Source organism: Adelges cooleyi, unplaced genomic scaffold (genome assembly GCF_023614345.1).
Source record: "Adelges cooleyi isolate 19-005CV unplaced genomic scaffold, UGA_ACOO_1.1 ACOO_flye_CR_arks_rails_tigmint_CR_PRNA_8, whole genome shotgun sequence".
Lineage (NCBI taxonomy): Eukaryota > Metazoa > Arthropoda > Insecta > Hemiptera > Adelgidae > Adelges > Adelges cooleyi.
This window is the reverse complement of record NW_026096513.1, coordinates 5,793,271-5,820,274: the sequence shown is the minus strand read 5'-3', so window position 1 is coordinate 5,820,274 and position 27,004 is coordinate 5,793,271. Positions and strand designations below refer to the sequence as shown.

At 30.0% G+C, this 27,004-nt stretch overlaps 1 protein-coding gene across 7 annotated transcripts; it reads left to right on the top strand.

Annotated features, from left to right (window-relative positions):
* Positions 1-12,130: 12,130 nt before the first annotated feature.
* LOC126845777 (uncharacterized) lies at positions 12,131-25,495 on the top strand. 7 transcript variants are annotated; one of them, XM_050584669.1, is made up of 9 exons: positions 12,143-12,344; positions 12,801-12,827; positions 13,106-13,189; positions 14,256-14,300; positions 14,534-14,596; positions 14,676-14,699; positions 15,647-15,691; positions 15,977-16,015; positions 16,799-16,985. In XM_050584669.1, exons 1-8 carry the CDS (start codon positions 12,278-12,280, stop codon positions 16,009-16,011), a joined length of 390 nt encoding a protein of 129 aa, XP_050440626.1. In that variant the 5' UTR covers positions 12,143-12,277; the 3' UTR covers positions 16,012-16,015; positions 16,799-16,985. The 7 variants fall into 7 exon arrangements, 6 of the variants coding, with proteins under 6 accessions (XP_050440629.1, XP_050440626.1, XP_050440627.1 ...); XM_050584666.1 differs by having other exon boundaries at positions 12,148-12,344; positions 14,253-14,300; XR_007686824.1 differs by lacking the exons at positions 12,801-12,827; positions 13,106-13,189; positions 14,256-14,300; ... (3 more) ...; positions 15,977-16,015; positions 16,799-16,985 and adding exons at positions 20,145-20,171; positions 20,411-20,494; positions 22,740-22,784; ... (3 more) ...; positions 24,287-24,325; positions 25,162-25,495 and having other exon boundaries at positions 12,150-12,344.
* The last annotated feature ends 1,509 nt before the right edge of the window (positions 25,496-27,004 follow it).

Below are 27,004 nucleotides of genomic sequence, written 5' to 3'. Positions count from 1 at the left end.
CAGGAATTGCACAATTTTTGTCCTAGGAACAATATTTACATATATATATAACTTAACTTCAACAATTTTTTATTTGACCATTTTTACATGTTCAAAGTTTATTGACCTATTATGATAAATCACACGTTATTAATCGTTTTGATCGACAACTTTTAATTTAGTCTAATGCGTACTTTCTCAACACGATTGTCTCCGTTTTACTCCTACTAATCCTCAGTCCTTTCCCTTCAAGCTCTTCTTTATACTCTTCAAATCTTTCGCCCAATTCTTCCGAACTTTCCCCATTAGCACTACGTCATCCGCAAATATAATACACCATGGCATCTCCCTTTGTATATCTTTCGTAATATCGTCCATTACTAAAGAGAACAAGTTAGGACTTGACGCTGAACCTTGATGCACACCTATTCTTACACAAAAATCTTCAGTTTCTCCACACACACACACACACACTCTATTCCTCCCTCTATTACTTTCATGTACAACCCCGGTACTCCTTTCTTTCTTAACGTCCACCTCAAAACTTCTCTGGGAACTCTATCATAAATGTCTTTTCTATATCTATAAAATGTATAGATTTAAATATTTAACTATTTATTAGTGTTCACTTAATTCTTGAAAATAAAAATGTATTACATGTAAACGTTTTGTTAGTACTACGACTACCTATAGGTAATTATCGCGAAAGATGTACTTACCACCGACTTTTACAAATTCTTAGCACCTATTGTCACGTTGGAAAAACAAAAAAATAATATTGTAATAATATAAACGAAAAAAACATAATTTAAGTAATTCTAAGGTCCTAAAGTTGAGCCACAACCTGGTGCAGTTTTTTTTATGCGCTTTGTGGATAAAATATTTGAAATTACTCTCCGTGTCGATGTGAAATCGTTATATTCGTTATGATGTAAATGGGTTTTTTTTCATCTTTTGGTGTACGTATAACTAAGAAGAACACGAACTTAGATATGACGTTTCAACAATTTTAAATATAATTATATACATTTTGGGGCCTTTTATTTTTTACTTGACTAAATTATAAAAGTAGAACAATTGTCAATTATTCCGAATTTAGTTTTACGACTGTAAGGAAATCAAATTACATTATCAACTTGTAGACAACATATTAACCTAACCTGACCTTATCTAACCAATATTAAGGTTTTTCAACTGGAATTTGGATTAATTTTCAATTTTTTTTCGCTTGCAATCAAAGTACATATCCGCTAACGGCTTACAGCATTAATTGTTGAGCCACATTGTATAGATAATTTGTCACTAATAATCGATATTAAGCTAAAACATGTAAACACAATATGTAATAAAAAAACCGAGAAGGATCTGTTTTGATGTTTAATTATTTTCTTCGACTATTACTACAACCCTTGCAGGCCCAATTTTTAAGTTATTTCCAGTTAATTAGTAATTTCTATGTGAAAAATAATTATAGTTTTTTTAATGAATTTTTCAATAACATGTTTGAGCTGACTAAATACCTTGGATTAATTTTAAAACAACAATTGAACGAAAAGAATGACTAATTTTAATCTTTTACAAATCGTACCTAAAAGGGCATTTATTGACCTTAAAATTTACCTCTTGACCGCTCTGGTCAATTGTGCTGGATTGTCTTCCTATTGGGGTCAAAGCGTTTGGTTTATGTTAAAAATCACATTCATATTTAAAAATTGAATCGGTCATTTCATATGTGACACATGTCATAAAATAAAAATTTTACACTAATCACAAACAACTTTATTACTCCAGAAAATCAACTTATTTTGCACTTGCACCTATTCACTAATTTATTTTTAGGACTTTTGAAAATAATATTCCATAGTTTTAAATAGTTTTTAACTTGGACCATAATTCATATTTAAATCGAGATAAAACATATTTGACTTTATTGCTAGAAATAGAAATTAACCATAAAAAAATTAGGTCAAGAAATAAAACAAAATAATTGAACGCAGAAATGTTATTGACATTATTGCACAAACTGGTATTATTTTTTAAAAACGAGTATAGTTATCAAATTTGACAAAAAGCAATATTTGAAAAATCAGTGACTTATGTCGTTTTTGAAATTACCAATTCGATTGCTTTTTGACCTGACCTGGCAACCGTTTTTTTAAATTGTAAATATGTCGATTCGTTTTCGAGTTGGAATTTTTTTAATGAACAATTTTTAATTTTCCACGTTAATCAAATGCAAAATGTAAAAGTTCACAAACAAGTTCAACTTCTAGTCGAACTTGGGATCTACAATTTTTAGGGATTTCTCGTCAGCATTTTTTAGGCACTATAGATTGGAGAGGGAGGGGTAAACAAAAATCCATGTTTTTTGTTTCTTCTCGTTCGAAAATAATTGGAAAATTCACTATTATGGTAGTAAACTTTACCGTTATAATAATATGTCCAACCTAACTTTTTGCATTGTTATTTTATATGATGTAGCTTCTATTGTATCTGACTATGAACCGACAGCGTGTGTGTTGATACAGTTTTTGCTTTTTTACAAAGTGCCATTCGGTTAGCACACCGCGGTAAACCTTTTTTTTTAAACGCGACCTCCTGTTGATTCATGTTATCCATAACGAAACTAGTCTGGTCGACAATATTTATTATTTGTGAACATAACGTTATTATTATTGTTATAACACTTGAATTTTCGCGTTAAATCATTTTGGGATACTTAACGCATTTCGATATGAGATACATAAATATTTTTAAAACAACTATAAGTATCTTATGTGATTTGAAATCGGAAGACAAGAGCCTTCCTCCATACACTTTTTTAGATCAAATTCAAGTCGGGGTTAGGACTTTTAGGTATTCTGTACAATTTTTAAATATGTACTTAATGTAGTTGTTCGAATAATCCAAGGGCTGCGACAACCGCAGATAACCCTAATCGATTGCCGGCTTACAAACTAAAAACAAATAATGTTTCAAACAATAATTATTGTCTATTATAACAGCTAATGACAAGCTGCGTACATATTATAATATTATACTTATCGAGTTAATATAACAAGTTTAGGGACTTGAATAAATTGCTTGATATATGTTTTTTTTGGCTTATCAAAAACAAATCAAGCAGCGCGTGGCCAGATACCAAAAAATCATGTTACATATTATCAATTCAACAAGATTTTTTCTTTCGATTTAAAATCTATAATTATTTTTTTCCTAAGACCATTTTTTAACGAGACACGAGTTCTATTTTAAATAATTTTAAAATTAAAAAGAAATAAATATCATTTATTGTACCAATAGAGCATCCTGGATGTCTCATTTCAAGCTCGGTAGAACTTTACATTACACCCTGCATATTATGTAAAACACAAGTCTTTATTTTTCTCCTACATGTGATGTGGGTATGTAATAAAACTAAAAATATGTTTTACTTTGTATTCCATTACCAATAGTGTACTATAGGGTTACCGCTTAGTATTTGCTTGTAAACAGTAACATCTGCATTTATAAAAAAAAAAACCTAAAATTTTGATCATGACAAATAATTTTATTTAACTGCTGGATTTTTTTTTAGTGTTGTTTTTAAAAATAGTTGAAACGGATCAAAACGGAAAGAAATCCGTTAATAGTGCATATAGAAGTATTAGATATTTCGATTGTTTAATATGCACAAACACCTATACATAGTATATTATAATTATATGAGAAAAAATGACCAAAATGTATCCAGACAATACCCTATTTTTATCTATCTTCTTCGTATTAATTAGTCATAAGTCTAAAATATGGTTTTCTGTACGCATATTATTCAGAAAAAAACCAGCAAAAGAGATTGGTGTTATACTTTTTTTTTCAGTTAACAAAAGCAGCAAGACCCGCGATAATATAATATTCTCGTGCAAAAGGTACCCACGCCTTAATTGTTGATTTCTTTAGGACTATACGGCTTAGAAATAGACTCAATAAATCATACAATTTTGCATGTTTTTCAGTTAAATAAACATAAGCGAATATTGTACGGTATTTAAAACAACTTATGGTCCTATTCGGTACACATTACACACCGTACAATGTGTTGTTTATGAGCGATTAAAATATATTTTCCATATTATAACATAACTAAAGTATTATTTGTATACATCAAATATTATTTACACGGTAAATAAATTTTTTTATTTTTTTGGGGGCAACAAATATTCCGATTATATACATTTTCTCGGAATGCTGTCTTGAACTTATGTATATTTGCTTTTCAAGGTATTTGGAGTTGTAAAACGTTTTTTTTTTTTTGCAGACAATCCGTTTTTTAGTAAAAAAAAACCAATAGTACTATTTAGATTGTTTAAAATAAAGAGGTTATAGACAAATACTTATTAATTAGCAGTAATTATTTCAAGAAACATAATAATGTAAAGGTTTTTTTTTTTAATTTGTCTATTTAAATAATAATTATAATATGAACTCTTTATGTTTTTCCGGGTCGGTGGAAAACTAGTTTCTGTAAAAATGAAATGCCTAACTTTATTTATAAATTATATATATATATATATATATATATATATATATAGACCTATAACTAAACACTGCACTCTGTTTAAACGAATAGAAAAATGTAGAATCTCAAGCAGTTTATAATTTATATCATGTAGCTACAACTTTATTAAAGCTCAGCAGTAAATTAACTCTATCAGATACAACCAGTTTGACATATTTTTTGTAATTTCAAGTTAAACGACGTGCAGCCGAGACCTCTTTCGTTGATGAACTCAAAGTTAAAAAAGAGATTAACAATTTAGTTAAGGTGTCCTCTCATAATTTAGCCCAATTCTAAGGAGTAAAGTATAGGCAATTTTTCGCAAAATCTTAATTTAGACCATGAATAGCTTTATAGCGTTATTGATTGCCATTTTTTTCTTGTGTGAGACCAGTTAACACAGTACATTCACCAAATGTTCACAATGTACAGAGAAGAACTTTATCTATGGGATGGGGTTTTTTTTTTATATCCATACTTAATATTTTTTTATAAGCATATGGAAAAAAATAAAAAAGAATCTTCACGAATGAATAAGTTTTATTGTGCTAGTTATGAAAAAACCTAAAAACGCTACCTCGTAGATAGTAGTTCTTCACTATTTTATACCTATTGACTATTGTGAGGGTTACCATTTTTTTTTATGGATAAACTACAGGCGGATAGCATCCTCTTAAGGGGCCTATCCATACAAGTGTTTTGTAAGGCGCGTTGTTTAGGCAATATTTACTCCGTAAAACTTAACGTTCAGCTAAAATTCAACACGACAAAGAGATGACTTCTAATTGGTACGTGCCTTAAAAAATACTCAAATTTAAGTTTTAGAAATAAAAAAAAACATTTAAACTGTCCAAAACATTTACAAAGCATCGATGGATACATAATTTTAAAATTAGTTTTAATTAATGAATTGTTTTAATCGCTTGTTTAAGAAAGAAAATAAGTATAAAATAAAAAATAATCAATTATGATGGAAAAACACAAAACGTTTTAAAAAATCTAAAAACAAGTCTCATTTTGCTGAGTTGCATTTGAAGTGAATTAATGTTATACAATGAAGTATGAAATAATATTTAACAAAAAACATGTGTGCTTATTCTAGTGTCACTATTAATAATATTAATTATGGTGTTAGTATTAATTAATAATATTGATCTAGTATCGTAATATCTTTACAAGACGCTATTGGTTTGATAAAGATTATTATTTTTGGGTTTATATATAAAAACATATTGAAACCTCCGTTAACGAGCAGAAATTACACCTTAGTTATTAACTTAATCCTTTAACAAAAAGAAGACATTTAAATTAAACTATACAACAAATTATGAAAACTAGAAAGAAAAAATTTAAAGAAAACTGATTTTATTCACAAAAAAAAGTGACTTTTTTCATGTATACATGTATTTTCAAGTTTTTAGTTTCATCTAGAAGAGCTTGTATTAAATAAATTAAAAGAAAATGTCAACGAAAAGCCAATAGGTTCTATGGTGCTTCCCTTAAGCGAGTCAGTAAGTAAAAAAAAAAAATGTTCTGTTTAACAATTTTTAACCTTGTTGATGACGACACAATATATAACTTGCACGTTGTGATTGGCAACTTAATTACAAGACATTAACAGTTCTAAAATGATTTGAAACTATTACTCGACAACTTGTTTTTATTTAAACAACGATAAGCGAAACATTATATTCATGTACATATTCATGGAAATATTGTCTTCGATCAAGTTTATTTGTGATCACTTTTTTCAAAAATTTACACAGGGTAATCCGTCTTTTCAAAGCGAATGCAATAAGTCATAAGACACGAGTTACGAACGAATTTCCGTAATTCATCCATACTGTAGTAATTTGCAAGACCTTTACGACGCATATGGCTTTGCACCGTCAAAGTAGTGTAAAACTCAGAGACTCAAACTTCCATCCACCCCATTTGGGCACTTCCTGCTTTCATTTCCGGTCCGTTGCACTTTTTGTTGAACGCTTAAAACAATATACAAAAGTTATAATTCAGTATAGAGTATCGTAGTAGTAATCGTAATGTCAAGTATAACTTATCGTGAAAAAAACTGAAATAAATAACAAGTTCCATCTTTTTCTTGAAGTTTTATTTATTTTTTCATATTCACAATCAACAATTTAAAGCATATTTTCCGATTTTATAATTTGCGGCTTCGTCCACGTTGTATTTATACTACATGAACTTTATTTTGATGAAAATAAAAATTTGAGTTCATAGCATTATATTAAGTTACATTACAGAACCCTGCCTACTGTACTGTATGTCTAAGGGCACGAGTCGTCAGTCCGTCGCCGGTTAATAATAGTAATAAATAAAACAATATACTTGAAGTATTTATGTTATACTGTTGTGTTTAGAATGTACCTTAAGAATATAAAGTTTTGAATTTGTTTTTTCTTGATACGGTCCATGATCAGACGTTGCTTCGGGTTTCTACTCAAACTAGAAAATCGTCAATCGCGCAGTTGAATTTTCACATCTAACAGAGGTCTGTATTAAATAGTTTTCCTCGTGTATTATTATGTAGGTAATAAAAACGTAGCTAAATTATAATTCACAATTTAATAACTTAACAGATTCATTTTTTGTACTGATATAATTTAATTAGTAAAAATAATAATATCTGTCTTAATAAATCGTTTTAAGTATAAAAAAAAAATGAAAAAAGGGACTGGCAGTTCATATTACATACACACAAGTCGCATTCATAATACTTAAGTATTTGATTTACTTAGTGTTAATATTACATAGTGTGACCCTTGTGAAACTTATAGTATTTACTCTATTTATTGCTTAATATTATGTAGTGTAGAGACATAATTTTGTGTAAATTACATTTAGTAATATGCATGTTTGGCTGTAGTAACGCAATCCTAATTGTTATCATACTTAGATTTATTAAAATAATATGTTTCATTATTCCTTGAATAATTTGTATAATTAGTTTATTACGAGTTTGTTATACGGTTGTCGTTTTTCTTTAGAGTAAATTTATATTGACAAGTTATACACTTTATTTCAATAGCAAAAATGGAGTATTAACATTTTAAGAACAATTTCAATTAACAATATTAGTTATATTATTTTTACTGTTTAAACATTTAAAATAAAAACCAATACCTGTTACCTACATTATACTATGTAATGATGATTTCTGTGTATTTTCTTCGGTTCAGTTCATTTCCACGTCTTAATTAAAATAATTGATAAAACCATAATATTGTTTTCGATATTGCTTATAAACAAGTAAACCGACATAATCGCGTTCAACACATTTTTGTTGGTTAAATGCTAAAAGTTAATAATTTATAATTGCATAATAAACGTACGAGTATAGTTTTAAAATGATATTATAGCTATATATTGATCTATGTAAAAAAAGAAACAATGGAATATACATTTTAAACCTGAAATTGTTTTTAAAAATTGTATTTTACATTGGTATCAGACTGATGTGTTAGGTATAATATTGATGCCGCAGTTCTTTTGCCGTCTCAACGTCACTCATTCGTTTTGCAACATTTATCAGACTAGTCCAAACTTCCTTGACATCCTTGAAAAACGTCAGTAATTGGTTTATATTTTCTTGACCGTCGCTCCTGTCGTCGTCATCCATTTCAGGTCTAAAAGATTCAATATTTCTGACTTCGGATGTCGTTGCGAATGTATGATCTGGTATCGAAAGTACCGTTTTATCGACATTTGAATTGGACGGTTCTTTCTGCAATCCCAAGTAGTGTTGTTCTACTTCGATGATACGAATGAATGTATTTTTGTCCACGGAAGCTTCTCTTTGGAAGTACTTTTCGAAATATTTAACAATCGTTTCATACACTTGTGTTAATCTAATCGGGAAAAAATTACTGTTTAACAATTGTAACGCAGCCACCATTGCACCTTAATTATCACAATAATGCACGAATAAATCGTCTTTAGTACTGGTTCGTACGATTGTCTTTATTTGGATATGAAATAGATGGCTTTAATCACGATCGTTTGATATTTGCACAGGTATTTTGGGTTGATGCTATTCCTCACAAATTCGACAATTTCAATTAACCTCTTGGAATCGCCTTGCCACACAACCTTAATGTCAGGCAGCGTTGATAAACCGTTTGCTTTGTCGGAAGCCTTGTTAAAAATATCAATCATTAACAAATCGTCAACCGTGTAATCGTTTTTGTCGATTTTGGATTCGACTGTTTGATAGTTTTGCAAGTTTTCTTTGGCCAGTCTGTTGACGCAATCCGCGAACGCTGCCTTGTCTTTTTTCACCTTAACTCTGCTACATTGATTATTTACCATAGCAGTAGTTGTTTCCGTGTGCATTTCACGAGCTGATGGCGTCGGACAGTTATGTACCGTGTAATGTTCGATCAGGTTGACAATGAAACGATTGTATCGTTTTGACACATCCAATTTAGAAACCACCAGGTGCACATCAATAGACCCTAGTGAGGTTAGCGGTACTTTGCTCATTGGTAGACTGTCGTTGCTAAAATATAGTTTCGTCGCCAGAATTGAGTCAATCAATTTGCGGTTGGCATTGTTGTGTGGACTAGTCGAATTTAAGACTGCAAGTGTATCGACCAACGTACGGTCGGCTGTGTCTCTTAGCGTGACGATGGATTCCATCATAGAGTCAAAACATGATTTTATTACTTTGGGCTTATACAAATTCTTCGCTTTTAACGTTATCGCTTCGCATTTTGATATTACAATATCGTTCAGTATAAAGTGAACAACAACAACATAGGAAAACTGACAATTGTTTTCTTTTAACGATTTCAAGATTGGGATTACTCGCTCTATACCATCTTCGTAAAGGAAACCGACAAGTTGTAAAATCAAACTAGAACTGTCGTATTGCAAAAAACCCACTTCTTCGTATTCATAATCGCACAAATGTTCGTTTAGCTCTATAATTGTTTTTATGTTCGATTCCATGGCTTTTAAATTTTTCGTAAATTTTTCTAATACCGCAGTCAACTCATTTACGCTTCTGGGCGAGCCTTTGAAAAGATTGAGAAACACCTTATCGTTGTTATTTGAACTGATCATTCGTTGGTATACGACTTTCCTCAATTTCACACGCAACAGCCCAGGAAAATTAAAACGTTTTAAAATATCTACGGCGTCATTCACACACGTTTCCGTATGCGAATCGATAGTTTGGCTTGTTTCGGCGGATCTGTTGATTATTTCTCTAATAAAATAGACAATCGTCAAAGCTATGCTCTGGAACACTATTGTCTGGCTTTTCGCAATGATTTCCGAACGGTAATCCATTGCGAAATGTTTGTAATATTTGTTCAGCGACACGCTGCTGTGTTGGAAACTCAAAGCCGTGTACCCCAGACTGCTTTCGGCGTAGCAACCCAAGCGAATGGCCAAAACGTCGGCCAAAAATAGCGTCTCCGGATCGAAGTGCTCTTGTTTGTAGCGCGTTTCTGGCGAATTCAAATTGCAGAGAATTTCGTTTTTTTGGGCTTTAATCGTCAGCGGCGTGAAAATACATTTTTGACCGTGGTCGGTCTAGTGTTTTTCCATAGGGTCCTGTCGACTGCCTCCCAAGAACAGTTTAGCACTGCAAACGCATCGATCAAGTATCGCGTGTACAACTTCATGTACAAGAACTTACCGAGAAACCTTTCGTCGGGCTTTCTCGGTTCTTCGGACGACGTTTGGTTTTTGTCACTGTTTATGAACAAGTCATACGACACGATCGCATTCAATACATTTTTGTCGACTCGCACATCGAAGAACACCTTAGTGTAGTTCAACGTTGTCGTTAACATTTCACCAGTGATCTCCGGCAACGATAGCAGTTGTGCCTTCACAGCGGCCAAGCATTCGACATAACTGCCCGAACACATCGAATATAGTTTGTCTAGCAACTTGTTGCATTTAGCAAGACCGCTTTCCGCCGTCAGTATGAAATTAATTATTTTCGAGGAATACAAACAACGCAACGCGGTAAAAGCCGCGTCGGTTATTATTTTTGACTTGCCGCTATCATCACTCCATTGTTTTAGGTTTGGCCAGAACATTTTTACGAGAGACGTGTTTCGGTTGTCTATCCATATGTTTACATCCTTGAGAATGTCTAGACCGCGTATTCTGGTTATCTCGTTGACGCACATCACTTCGTTTATCATTAATCTAGCAGTTGGTATTAAACAATTAATAGTGTATAGTATAATTACCCGCAGAATGATCGGAGACGCCATTTTAATAAATCGTCCCTCCGACGTGTTTCTCTGTCAGTTGATATGATTATCGAAAACGTTTGATTATATTTTGTGTAAAGAAGAATACTTTTTCATCCATAATCAGAAAATCAAGTGACTATAAGTGTTGTCTAGTTTATAGGTTTGCTAAAAAAAAATATGGCTGTTTGAATAACTTCAACGAAAATGTCCCATTGTGCGTTTTATACACTGTACATTGTAACAAATATTCAAATATAATTGAAAATAAGAAAACTACTACTAAAATTACAAATAGTAATATGTCATGTGTCATACACGTAGCAAAAATGTACAGCTGTAAAAAAAAATTAGGTATATTTGCCAAATTTTACCTCATGACGAATTACTTAACTATATTTGAAATTGTTATAGTTTGGAATTTAACATTCAGTCCATATTATTGCTGTTGAAATAATTGATATTACTTATTAATATATATTATAATAATAGCTAATATAAGAGGCCAGTTATAAACTTTATCAATAGTTCCAAATTGTAAGGGAAGGTTATATTTTCTATACATCTAGGTGATCCATTTGATGTAAGACACTCAGTTTCTCAGAAAATAAGAATATTTTGAGAATTATTTTTTCGGGTACAAATTTTACTAGATTTTCCAATACTTGAAAATTTTTTACCTTTATTCCTTAAACGTAAAAGAAGTATAGACTTCGATTTTTTCAAAAGATACATAATATTATGTTTTAAATTCCATAAATATGTTGACCATTTTTTAATTAAAAATTTAAGCATTTTAATTTTTACCACCTTGTTCGTTTATAAATAAAAATAATTATGCTGTATTATCAAATAAGCATCAAAGCGTTTACTTGAAAGTGTTTTTATTAAATTTTATCATTTTTATTTATAACAATTCCTCTAGACCTGTGACCTATCCGTCCCCACCGTGCCATTGATCCCATTATGCCTCTACCCCACTTGCTTACGCGGATAAAATCACTTTCAAAAAAAAAAATTATTTTTATATTTTTTTTTTTTATGAGTAAGACTTTTTTTAAAAATTGTTTAGAATTATTTTACGAAGGATTTCGCATAATTTACACAAATATGATTTGGAAACCAAACTACCTTTGTTATAGCTAACGTGAATAGCCCCCTGTACACTTGACGTTTACTCTTTCCCCCTCACCGTACTTACGTACAAAGATATTTTTGCCATATACCTTTTTCTTTGTTAAAATGTTCAGTCTATTTAATTCAATATTAATTGTTTTTAACAAATAACAAAAACCGCTAGCGATCACTATTATAACAAAATACTATTTGATTGTCTACACGAGTCTCATTTTTTATTTGTAATTGTCTAGCAAACACCTGTTTTTAATTTAAAACAAAAATAGTATCATTAATTAAACAAAGCCAAACGGTTAGTCTTACATTTACATATTGTATCCGCAAGCTCACAGAACAGTGAAAACTAAATTATAAATCTACACATATTTTATCGTAAAAATAATTAAATAATATGGCGTTTTCCAAAACCATTAATTTTTCAATTACAATTGCAGCAATATTCTTCGTGTCGTTTACAAGTAATATACACAATGTATTAATTATTTTATTGTGTGTAGTTAGCTTTACGCGATTTGTTCACGTTTTTTGACGTTCATGCTTGATCTTTCAGCTTTTTATTATTTTTTAAATTTGATGATTACTAAATAAGAACTTTAGAATGTCAATTTTAAAAACCATTATTCTGTTACCGCTAAAAAAAAATAAATAAATAGTAAAACAGAACTAAGAATATTAGAGAAATATCTATCTGAAAAATGTCCTGTTTAAGTTTCAATGTGTAACAACTGTTCAGAGAAAATGGAAAACCATGAACTGAGTGTAATACCTTACTCACTATGCTCCAGCCTATCCCATTTCGCGAAATAAATAGAAATAAAACAAATGGAATAATATTACAACACAATTCTATAAAATTAGCAGATTATCTTTTTCTACTTGTTAAAATAAAATGTTGTATATTTTGTTTTGTTTAGTTGTTGATGGCGGTGATCCTAAAGAACGTGAGTACTTAGGTTAAACTTACACTGTACTATGTGACTATATTGTTAGGTAGTAATATGAGTATATCACATTACAATTGTTATACTTAAAACAAATATATAGATATGTATTGGTGGTACTTTTAAAAAAAATATATAGTTATATTTTGTATACTTACACACTTTATAAAAATATGTGTCATACTATAACATAATATTGTTCTGATTTTATTATAAAAAGTGTTAATAAATCCTATAACTCATATAAATTAAGACTAAAATGCAAATTTACTTTGTAGAAGTCCCGTCAAGCAGTGACCAGCTTTTGGGCACTCAAGTTATACACCACTACATTGACAAAAATGGTGAAAAATTACCATCAAGTAAGTAAATCGTAGTTGAAGAGTTTATCTAATGTTTAAAACATAAAAATAAAATATATAGCAAACATATTATACAGAGTGATCATTTTATCGTGAACCACTTAATATGTCATAGGGTTTAATAAGAAATACAATTTTTTTTTATAATATTTGTATACAATGTGATCTCAATTTTTTACAATTATGTTTGTTTTTACCCCCCTTTCCAACTTAGTTTATTTGATACATTAATTAATTTCTGCTGGATCATAGGATACTCCTATATTGTTAGGAAGTCAGTTTGAATATATTGCATTATAATTGTTAGGTATACTTAAAACTATACATATAGATTTGAATTAGTGGTACTTTTAAGAAAATATATAAACATAGATTGTATACATACACATGTTATACATATACCTACGATATATGTCATAAATTAATACTTCCAGATTTTATTATAAAAAGTGTTGTAACAAATCCCATGTTTTCTATAAATGACTATAAGGCAAATTTACTTTGTAGAAGTCCAGTCTAGCACTTGGCCAGCTTTTGGGCACTGAAGTTAAACATGACTATATTGACAAATATGATATAAAATTACCATCGGATATACGTTTGTATTATAATTGTGTTATGTAATCACATGTGAGTTTTTTAGGCCTAAGTGTAGAATAGTTTAATGTATATACATTGTTAATTATTATTGTATGTCTGTCTCCGGTAATTTACATTTCTTACTAATTATAAAACTGGCTTAAGGCAACACCGACATAATTAGTGGTTTTTATTTTATTTTTTATATAATTACAAATTCAATTACCTGTGTTGCAAAATCCTAACCTACAGCCGTTAAGGTATATTTAGTTATCACTACTAAACGCTGACAGCGGAAACAACTATTGTAAACTATTATAAACTAGTAAACACTCCCTAAATTTTTTTACGGCTCTATTTTTCTTTATTAGAGACCTTATTGACAAAATAAGCCGCTGTGAAAATGTTACCAGTTTGTGGTACAATCAGTGCCTAGTCAATAGAGAATATGTGCTTTTGTTAATGTTGTATTTATTTGTTTTAGCAGGTAAAGTGGATACGACAGGATATAAGATAGTTGTACAAGAAGATGGTGAGTATTTACATTATTGTACAACTAATTACACAATATAAAACGTCATTATTATACCACTAATTTTTACCTGATGACGGCTTATCTTATTTAATTTAGTTACCGAAGGGCTACACAAACAACAATGTTTATTTCAGTTTTTCTATTAGACGTTTAATATCTTGTTAGGAAAATGTATTAAAAAAAAAAATTGTATAATTGTATTTATTCACATTCCTTTTGTACTTTACTAGCCCTTTTCAAAGAAGAAAAGTTCAATAACTATTATGGCAAAAGTGGTTTATATCCACCACCGAGTAAGTACTACACTAATATTAATAACTATAGAAACCAAATAACCAAATTCATTTAAATGTATTTTTTTCTAATATCGAGGTTTCAAGCCTGCTGCTCAGTCAAGTATGGTTTTTAATTTATTCGGGAGTCAATTTTTTCATTACAAATATGATAGACAATACACATTATGTTTAGTATATAATTTTGAGGGGGTAATGTGTAACGTAGATACCTAACCAGTTATATATATATTTTTTTAACGGGTCTTAGGCTGAATTCAGACATATTCTTAATAACCATTAAGTAGGAGTCACCAAATTCATTTACAACTGTATTTTAAAATGGAGATCGTATTTTTTGTCGTTACATGCAATATACAGTAATGATAATATGATAACATAGAATTAAATCTATGAATATAATATATATAAATGAAATGCGGAACACGAATCACTTGATTTGCCGCTCAACCGATTTGCTCTTTTTTTTTTTATGTTCGATATTGTCCAAATAAGGTTTTAGCGGAAACAAAAATTTGAAAACTTTAAATTTTAGTGGAAGTTTATTCCAATAGATGGCGCTACGTGCGAATATATCTCAGCTAAAATTTGGACAGTTTGAAATATTGACATATTGCATAGCCCCCCCCCCCACCCCGGACAAAGCCAGGGCAACCTAATTATTAAAATAGATATCAGTAACAGTAGTTAAATATCATAGGCTAACAGATTAAGATATTTGGCATTAAAGCAGTAGTTTATCCGATGGCCCTGGAAGGGACCATCTTGGGATTCAGTTGCATTTGATTGAATTGCATTGAGTTGAGTTGAGTTGCATTATGCATGTAACCAGACCACCAGATCGCTGTAAGCAATAGTTAAGTTGCCAATTCTATAGATCTTTGATAGAGCCAGAGTGCACCACGTGGAGGCGATTGATCTCTGCATTACCCCCCCCCCCCTCTCAACATAATAAGACATAGTGAAAAGTGCACCAGTTTGTGGTATAATTAGTGCCTGACCAATAGAATATGTGTTTTTGTTTAATATTGTATATATTTGTTATGGCAGGTAAATTGGAAATGACAGGACATAAGATAGTGGTACAGGAAGATGGTGAGTATCTACATCATTGTACAACTAATTACACAAAATAAAACGTATAAATCTTTTACAATTCAACACTGATAAACTACATATTTCATAGTGTAAATAATATAAGTAAGGACTATTCAAGGATATTCGCCAGTCAATTCAAACATTTTCAAAATGTTAATCTATACTGTTTGGAACAGTATAATATACTGTTACTGGAACAAAAAGTTTCCAATCGCTGAAATTGAAATTTCGTTCATTCCAAGTATAACTTAATAACTATATTTTATCTGTTTATTAATTTAGGTACTGGAGATTCTGAGGAATTTGTAGTGGTTTGAAAGAGTATGTACGACCATGGTGTAGGCTCATACATCACTATTAGATTAATAATTATTATTGAATATGAATAAACATAATATGATAATATCAATGAAAGAAAACTAGTTTAATACATAATATTCCGAAGTTTAAAGACTTGAAGTGTCACTAAAAGCTCTTTTCTGTGCACTTGTGCGCCCTATCTTAGAGTATGGAGCTGTAGTCTGGGATCCTTATACTGCCGATAATTCAAGACAGCTTGAGCGTGTACAACGTAGATTCTTACGCTTTGCTAGATTTCTTCTTAATATACCTTGCTCGCCTCATAATTATACGCCAATTGCTACCCACCTTGGACTTTCTTCCCTAGCTGAGCGCCGTCGTTTTGCTGGCCTTAAATTCCTCGCATGGTTATTAAATCATAACATCGATTCACCCGTCCTACTCTCTCTAATCTGTTTTAGAGTTCCACCTCGTTCATCCCGTTCTTCCGCCCAATTCTATGTCCCCCATGCCACCTCAAATTATATGGCTAATGAACCTTTAAGACTTCTAATGTCGGCTGCCAACGCGGATCCCTCCTTTAATGATTTATTATTAATTTAATTTTGTAAAAACTATATTGTATCTATATTTCAATTTATATTGTATTATGTATTATGTGTTATCTCCATTGTTATATTCAAAAGGGCCCAGCCCGTAAAATCTATTAAAATAAAATTAAAATAAATAAATAATATTGTGCTTATTGAAACATTATTAATTTTTACAACTTTAAAAATTTATTAAATTCGTATTATTTTACAGGAGAAGATTTTAATTAAAGAAGACGCATCCATAGCGATTGGAAACAAAACAGAAAAACTTTAACAAAAGATTGCATACAATTTGAAAAATTAACTTATTACACTTAATTTGTTTAGTATTGTACTCTATAATATTCAATTATGTAGTAAAATATAATTTAAAAAAAAAGTCACTGTTGGATAATTTACATATTTTGTTGTTTCTTATTAAAATAAGGTAAAATGAAAAAATAATTTTTTTATAATAAATGGTTGGAAGTATTCAAGTTGAATCTACTATAATATGGTTGCGCCAACTACATAATTTTAGTAAGAAATACAAAACTAATTTAGTTGTTTTTGAGTAGTTGGATTAACTAAACATTAGGCTGGGCTAACTATACTTTTTTTTGTTGAATGTCTATAACGATTTTAAACGTGTAAGTCAGTTTGACTATAAATCAAATGTTGCTAAATTATTAATATTTTACGTACCTAACTAAAGGAGATCTTAAAGACAGTTAGTTATTTTATTACTATTTTTCAAAACATTCGATATATTTTTTTTTATATTAAATACACTACTATCGTCTATAGATTTTCAATTATACTTAATTCACTGTAAAAATATCACCTACACAAATTACCTACACAAGTTTAATCCTATATTTAACGTACCAAACCAATGATTTAGCAATACACAAATTAAAAACTAGTTGACCTTGGATTAAAATTTTAAACGGTGCAATCATAAAAATATAAAGCTCAAACTTAAGTCACAACTATTTAATTGGTAGGTGTAAAGGTATATTAATATTAATAATAGTAGTGTTATACTACAATTTTTGAAATAAAAAATTTAGAAAATGGTCTTGCTCAATATTTAATCACTTTTTAGCAATACGCCTTTAATCGACATTTATAGCAATAAGATCTATTAAAATCTTGCAAAATTTTTGTGATTAAGGAATTTAAGACATACTGGTTTATAGAATTTTATGACACAGTAGTTTTTTCTATGAAATCAGTTCTATGCAAGTCAAAGCAGCAATCCGTATCATATTGCGAAAATCACGATCACACTGAACTATGTCCCTAAAAACTTATTTATAAAGATAAAGGCGATTCAGTGGACTTACACAATTGGTGCTCTGTAACGATTTTTAGTTTGGTAACACGTATCTTCGAAAGAAGCCTAGATCATGAACTTCGTTCCCACGCTTTATTCTCCTGAGTACAACGTGGATTCGTGTCTTGGATTATCTCACCATGATCTGGCCACAAATATATCAAACACACACATAGTCATTACTAATTCCCCCTTCGCTGTGTACATTGGTGATCACGCCCAACAAAAATAAATATCATCTAAAAGTATTTCTATAAAGCGCGGGGTCCCACAAGGATCTATCTCCTTTATCTCCGACCATCTTTAACCTCTGCCAGGATTTCATCTTGAAACAATTTACTGACTAGGAGTTCGCTAACATTCACGGGTTTCAAATAACTCCTGATGCTAACATGACCGTCACCAAAGACGCATCCAGCGCAGTGGCAGACCAAAATAGGAATGAAAGTCAACCTAGGTATCTAAATTTTTCCGCATTAATGTACAAAAAGGTCTGCTGACGCATGAGGATATTATTGTTTTGGACGGATCCGCAATACCGTCGCGTCGCTACATGTGGGAGAAAGTATCAAATATCTGAGAGTCAACTTCCCAAGTTAGTATGTACCCTGCAAACAGTCCCCCAACGTCAGACCTTCTGGACAAACCATTGCTGGAGAGAGTGGACATGTTGGTCAGACAGGGTGTACAGGGCCTTCCCTCGAATACGCCACTCCCCGTGTTCTGTACCAGTCGAAAATATCGGAGACCAGGTATGTCGAGAACTTTATGGGAGGCACCAGTCCAACTCATCGCTATTTCCAAGAGATTATCGTCAGTTCGTGATGCACACTTTCATGCCATCCGTGGCGTAAAGGTTGAGGAAACTCTTTGCTGCACTCGAATTGTTGGAGAAATCGGCTCAAAGGCGAGGGCAATCTAATCGGAGCTCAGGCTAGCTGAATTGAAAAAATGGACCAAACTGCGCCAACGAGGAATTGGAACTATATGGTATAATTCTAACTTATGCGTGGGTATCAAAATATAAGAAAGGACTGACTAGTGCAGAGTAGACGAACGCAATAAAAAGGTCAATAAATTCAATGGTAAATCGAGTTCCAGGAGCTTGTGGTATTGGTAGCCGCCACTGAAGATTTCCAGGCTGCAGTGTGAGAATAACATAACCGAAACACTGCCACACACTAGAGTCTTCTGTCTTAAAACTGAACTCTTTCGGAACTCAGCACATTACAAAGTGACGTTTTTATTTGGTTAAAACTTTTTTTAGAATTGTTACACGAAGGGTTTCACAGAATTAAATAACAAAAATAAAAATTGGTAACCAAAATAGCTTTGTTATGGCTAACGTGAACTGCCACCTTTTGTAAAGTGTACTCTATACAACCGTATTGCATTTATTTTTAGATATTTTTGTCATATTTTAATTATTTTGTTTACATTTGTTTAGTTTGAGATAAAAATACCGACTAGCGACCACTATACAACAAAATATAGATACATTTTTTTTATTAAATAAATTGTTTAAACGTGTTTGTCTACACGTGTCTCGTGTTTTATTTACAACTGTCTAGCAAGCACCTGGTTTTAATTTGAGACAAAAATCACAATTTAAATTAAATAGAGCCAAACGATTAGTCTTACATTTACATATTATATCCGCAAGCTTACAGAACAGTGAACACTAAATTATAAATTTACCCATATTTTATCACAAAACTAAGTAAATAAGATGGAATTTTCCAAAACCATTAGTTATGCAATCACAATTACAGCAATTTTTTTCGTGTCGTTATCGGGTAATATACACAACAATATATTGTTTTAGTGTGTGAAGTTTGCTTTGCGTGATGTTCATGCTTGAACTACCAGCTTGTTATTAATATTAAAATTTGATGTTTAATAATTAAAGACTGTAGGATTTCAATTTTAAAAACCATTATTCTGTTACCGCTAAAAAAAAATAAATAAATAGTATAACAGAACTAAGAATATTAGAGAAATATCTATCTGAAAAATGTCCTGTTTAAGTTTCAATGTGTAACAACTGTCAAGAGGAAATGGCAAAACACGAACTGTGTGTAATACCTGACTCCTAATGCTCCAGTCTATCCCATTCCTCGAAATAAATAGAAATAAAAAAAAGTAATTAATAGGTACTACAAAACAGTTCTATAATATGTATTTTAGCAAAGCATTTTTTTTTTAATTGTTATTTTTTCATATCAAATGTTGTGTTTAGTTGTTAATGGCGGTGGTCCTAACGAAAGTGAGTACTTAAATTTATACTATGTGACTATACTGTTAGGTCGTCAATTTAAATATATATTATTATATTATAAGTTTTATTTTTAAAAAATATGTATAAGTATATATATATTATATGCATACACATGTTATACAGATATAATATAAGTCATAACAAAACATACCCTGAATTTAATATAAAAGTGTTAAAAATCCTATATTTCAAATAAATTAAAACTAAAACGCAAATTGTTTTTGCAGAAGTCTCGTCCAGCAGTGCGCAGCTTTTGGGTACTGAAATTATACATGACTATATTGGCAAACATGGTATCAACTTACCATCGGGTAAGTACACAATCATCCCTGATGCTATTTTAAGTTATAACACCTACACAAAATCTTCCTATGAACCAATTAGTACATAATTATTATTAAAAACATTTCCTAAACATTTTTATGTTATATTTAAAATGGGTAAAATGCATAATAATTAGCTGGCTTGAACTCAGTTTTGAGTATATAGGTAGGTATTTTTCATTTGAAAATACTGCCGAGTATATTTTAGCTTCGATGCGGAACTGGGAGCCTATTGGCTTTTTTTTTGTGTCTGTGTATACTGTATTTTTTAATACTGGACAAACTCCCTTGAGTAGCACCTTTCACTCTTGAAATTTTGAAAAAAATAAGCGAGTTTTAAATTTTCAATTTTACTAGCTATGATTTCAAGAAAAAGAGTCTGATCGAGTTGAAGTTTATGAGGAATATTTATTTGGTATGCCTCTATAACAGTTGTCAACTGTCTCATGTGTAAATTGTACTTATTTTTCACTTTTCCACGGAGGATGGAAGTTTTTTATTTTTTATCCGTAATTTTAGGACCTTTTCGTTGAAAATTTGTCAAGAGTTAACCCGATCACCTGACCTGATTTTTTAATAGTCGGAAAACTTTGTTTTTTACAGATGTTGTACATTTTAATATAACCAAGTTAAATCTTAAAAAAATCCTGGTATATTTTGATTATTTAAGGGGATTGCATGCGGTCTTTATTTTTTTTGACGTTCATGAAAAAAAAAGCTTTATAAAATTTCGTCTACTTAAGATGATCCGATTTCAATTCTTTAAAAATATCCAAGTTCTTTGGAAACTTTATTAGGTTATTTAGGAAATAGATTTTTAATTTTTTGTTTTTATTTGGGTAAAAAAAATGGGTTTTAAAATTTTTAAAATTTAATTTATTTAATTACAAGACACTGAAAAGTTTAAATGAAAATTTGTTACCTACATAACATAGTAAAGTATCCCAAAAAACTCTAATTTCTTTACAGAATTGGAATTAGACCATCCTATGTAGTCGAAATTTTGTCTGGCTTTTTGGTCTAAAATAAACCAAAATGGCTTTTAATTATAGAAAAAAATATTTAAATTGTATATAAAACCTTGAAGCTTAAACAAATTAACCGGTAAGTTAATCGAAATGGTCGCATTTTTTTATAACCTCTCTTTTCTTACATTTTTCCTGTACAAAACTTCTTAAAAACACACCACATGCAATCCCCTCTTGTAAAATTTTTAGATTTCAATTTTTTTTTTTTTTTACTCTATTTACGGTGTACCAGATGTGTGAAACGATTGACGGTGTGAATCAGTGGTTTGTATGTTCAAACCATAACCATTACAATCCAAACCAAGCACAGTATAAACAAGTGCCGTAAAAAAGTATAACAGTGAGGTGCAGACTGCAGTATCCATAAGTTACATCAAAGCGTTTATTTAGGTTATTCTATCCGAGTAAGTCAGTACAGTGAGGTCTTGGCACAATGGGTACTGTTCACTGGCCTGCAGGAATAATTGTAACTGGGCGTGATAAAATTACTTTCAAATAAACGCTTTCATGCTTATTTGTGGACACTGTGCCTCACTTTAATACTTTACAACTGTGCTGGTTTATACTGTGCTTGTTTAAATATACTAACTACAGTTTAGGTTCGAAGAATTTATTTCAAAGTGATAAAATCACTTTCTGTTGTAATAATTACTGTAAACATATAACTTCGCTGTCCCCATTATGTCTCCGTCCCCACTGCACCCCGACATCATTGTACTGGTTTTTATAATTAATTTTTACCTTAACGATATAAATCAACAACATTATTCTAACACACAGTATTTGAAAGACAGTAAAAAACATTATGTAATGATATAAATGTATAAAACATTGAATTTATATTAAAGCCTTGATTGAACAACACATCACTGCAATAACACTGCCATCTCAGACCGAAGCTAAAATTTAAATAAAAACACTTTATTGTAAAAACAGTAAATACAACTAAAATAATATTAACAAAATGTAATTTTTGAAGATATGAACTACAGTGAGTTTTAGGCAGAATTAAAAATTATTTTTAATAACTATTGAGCAGGTACTTACCAAATTCTTTTACAGCTCTATATTCTATAGAGCTCTATATATCTATCTACATTCTAAATAATAAGTCACTGTGAAAATTACATCAGTTTGTGGTACAGATAGTGCCTAACCAATAAAATATATTTGTTTGTTAATATTGTATTTATTTGTTTTAACAGGTAAAGTAGGCTCGACGGGACAAAAGATAGTTGTACAAAAAGATAGTGAGTACCTACATCATTATATAAATAAAAACTTAATATAAAACGTATACATCTTTTAAAGAAAATATATAAATATAGATTGTATACATACACATGTATACAATGTCATAAATTAACATATCCGGATATTATTATAAAAAGTGTTGTAACAAATCCTATGTTTCCTATAAATGACTATAAGGCTAATTTACTTTGTAGAAGTCCAGTCTAGCAATGGCCAGCTTTTGGGCTCTGAAGTTAAACATGACTATATTGGCAAAAATGGTATAAAATCTCAATCGAGTAAGTACATAATCATCCCTATACCTAACTATAATAAATTATAATTCCTACACAAAGTTTTTTTAAATTTAAAACAATTATTAATATTAAAATCATGTCTTATAACGTCTTTATCATTGTATTTAAAATTAAATTATCGAAAACGCTTGATCCAGTTTTCAGTAAATAGGTACGTCTTAACTTTTAAAGATATTGCTGAGTAAATTTTTATAATTTATTTCTAACTTTTACGACTTTATTTGACAACATTCCTCTAACACGTAGGACTTGAATGATAGTAGAAAACATATTATGTAAGGATATAGTTTTATAAAATAGTTAATTCATAATAAAGCCTTTAAATGACTGAAAAAATAACGGTTTATTGCATATAAACACTGCAATGTAAAAACAATAATAAATACAACTAAAATAATAATAACAAAATGCAATTATTGAAGAGCTGAACTACAACCACGGGGCTTAGGCCAAGGTATATTTTTTATAACCATTGAGTAGGTACACACCAAATTCAATTAATGCTCTACATTCTACATAATACCTAGTGTAAATTACACCATTTTGTGGTACAAATCATGCCTTACTACTAAAATATATTTTTTTGTTAATATTATATTTATTTTTTTTTAGCGGGAAAAGTAGATACGACAGGACAAAAGATAGTTGTACAAGAAAATGGTGAGTACCTACATCATTATACCATTAATTACATAATATAAATTGTATACATATTTTTAATTTGAACAATGTTAAATTATATAACCTTGCTTAACTGAGTTTAAACTAAAAATTTTTAGTTTTTTTGTTAAAAGTCATGTTTGGAAAAAAACGTTTTTAGCTCCTATAATTTCAATTGTTTTTTTTTTTAAATATAATTTTATAATTACATATTTGGTTATCGATTAAATTGTTTCTGTTTATATGTATACAGAACAAATGAGGGGAGACTGTTGATCATACTATGACTTTTTTCCATTGAGTTAACTAAAGGTTACAGCTATCATTATACGACTAATTAGTACATATTTAATACAAAATGCTTAATTTTAATCTAAACATTTTTTACATAGATAAGGTTAAGTGTTATTTTTTAAACATTATTTTGAGTATATTAAAAGTATTATGCACTATGCAGAATTTCAAATTTCAACTGACGGCTTATCTTAAGTATAATTTAATAAAATATAATTTATTAACTATTTATCTGCTTCTTAATTTAGATACTGAGAATTCTGAGGACTACGAACTGGTTTAAAAGAGTAAGTAGGCACATCATGTACCATACACATGAGATTAGTTTGTATTTAATATGAAACGTATAATGTTAAGTTCAACAATGTTTCGATGGGTAATAGGTATGTATGTAACATCAATAAATGTAATATTGCCGATGGATAATATTGACTGCGTTTGGTTGATAATAAACAATTTAATAGTAAGAAAACGTTGTTCGGCCAGTTTATCATTCAGGCCTTCATAGAGCTGTATTTTGTAATTTCCAGTGTGTTTTCTTTATGATAAGTATTTTTAAAGTAGGCAAAGTGGTCCGAAAATGTGGCTTTTCTTCAGCCTTATGTCAACCAGTAGTTGATGATTTTGGGCGCGATTTTTAGTTGTTCATAATTCAGGCTCTCGTTTTGACATGAATATTATGTTTTTTAGCTCGGGGTCAATAAGAAAATGTGTGCGTCTGCCGTGATCTAGCGTTTGTTTTTTGAATAAAAGAACTGATACATAATTTTCTGATAAGATATTATTTTATAAATATAGATTGAGATATATAACGATATATTTTCAAAAACAAAACAGGCGAAAATGAGGTCCTGAATATTTTTAAGAGGGATTGAACTTTTATATAATATAGTTTTGAATTTCTTAGACCAGTGGCAATTCAGGCTTTATATTTTTACCGATGTCACGCTAGTAGGAGAGTTGTTACAATAACAATACTATTTCTTTATAACATTAGAATTTCTAGCGTATAAATAACACAGCACTTGGTAGTAGACAAGTAGACACATTACTGTGTTTATAGAACTTTTATTGATTTTCAAAACGTTCAAAATTAATGAAAATCGTATAACCTATTTTACAGGAGAAGATTTAAGATAAAGATGATGTATCCACAGCGATTGGTTACGAAAAAGAAACCAATCCACAACACCTTTAAATAAAAGATTACATAAATCTTTAAACATTAATTTATTGTATTTTAATTTTGTTTTATCATCGTACCCTATAATATTTAAAAATGTGGAAACATAGTTTTAAAAAAGTTACTATTTGATAATTTACATATTTTGTTGTTTTTATTAAAATATGGATAATAATACTACCTTGTACCTATCTGTGAAAAATAATATTTTTGTTTATTTGATAAACATATGTTCAACTATACAATAATAAATAACAAATTATGTACATGTTAACTCGGATAAATTTTTTAAATTCTTGTTATTATAAGCATAAAAAAATTTGTGCTTCAAAAGTCGGGCTCCTTTGTAAATTGTAATATATCCAAATTTTAAAAAGAGTAACCGCGTTAATCATAGCCACGGTAATCGCAGTAACTAGTTACCATACCATGGTTATGGTTAAGATTGGTTACTATGGTTATGACTACCAAGATTATCTAAGTTACCGTGGTTACCAAAGTGCGCCAAAGTTATTGTTACCATAGTTACCAAAGTTTCCATGGTTATAAAATAACTTTTTTTTTACTAAATGTGTTCAAAATCATACTAAAATGAAAAATGCTTCAATATTTCATTTGGAAGATGTGCTTAGTAAACCAAGTTAAGGCAGCATCACAGCTACGTCGTCTGTCGTGTCGTGTGATTTAAGAAGTGGGCGTGGCTACTAAAGGTTACTTATGGTAACTGTTTAATACCAATTTGGTAATTATCGATCGTGGTTACCTAATCAGTGAATGCCATAGAGTACCAGCGAAATACATTTAAATTTGATAAAACAATTACTAATAAATATACCGTAGACGGCACCATTAATGGCAAACCGACATTTTAAAGGTTAGTTATATTTTTCATGAATCAACTGAAAGTTCATTTGAAAATAAATATAGTTTCATCTCATAGCTCAGGAACTATATATATTTGATTTTTTTTTTAGAATATTTTTTAAATATTTCAACACTTTTTTATATTACCTTAATCAATATTGACCAGTAAACAATGTGTTTGATATATTCAATAAAAACGATAATATAAATATTAAATATAATCTGCAGAATAATGAAAAATATATATTATTTATCAAAGTATATAAATTCTTTACTTTGTGGAATAAGTGGTTTTCATCACATGAATATAATTCTTTTTTTTTTTTTTTTTAATTGAAAATGATAGAATAATAATATTTTGGTACATCGGAGTATGTTTATTGTTAAACATGTAACTTGTAACACTGAGACAACTGGTTTTACAAGCATTGGTCATTAACTTTTGATGATTAAATTTTGAGTGAGGGTAGGTAAAAATATTGGTAATGTTCATTCTCCGACCACAAACCCGTTTTTATTTTTAAAATATATATTCTTATAATATAACAAAATTTTATTTCTACGTGTATACAACATATAAATATTAAATTAGTCATTTTACCTGAACCTTTTTGTTGCTGTTGTGATATTTGTGTAAATCTAACTTTATTTCAAAATAGGCGGTCAAACAGTAATTAATTTTGGTGATAGTATTAAATTTTAGTACGTGTTTTGAGATATCAAGTAGATTACAGATTATGTTCTTGATTCAATATTAACGTAACATCCGTCGACAAATTTCAGCAACATGTTAAACGATAGTCGAGATCTTTCGGCGAAGGGCATTTTTCCGATGGAGAAAAGATGTAGGATCTTATGAGTGTGGAAACCGTCGTTTTCATTTAAAGCATTGCGTATTTCATTCCAACACAGCTCCTCG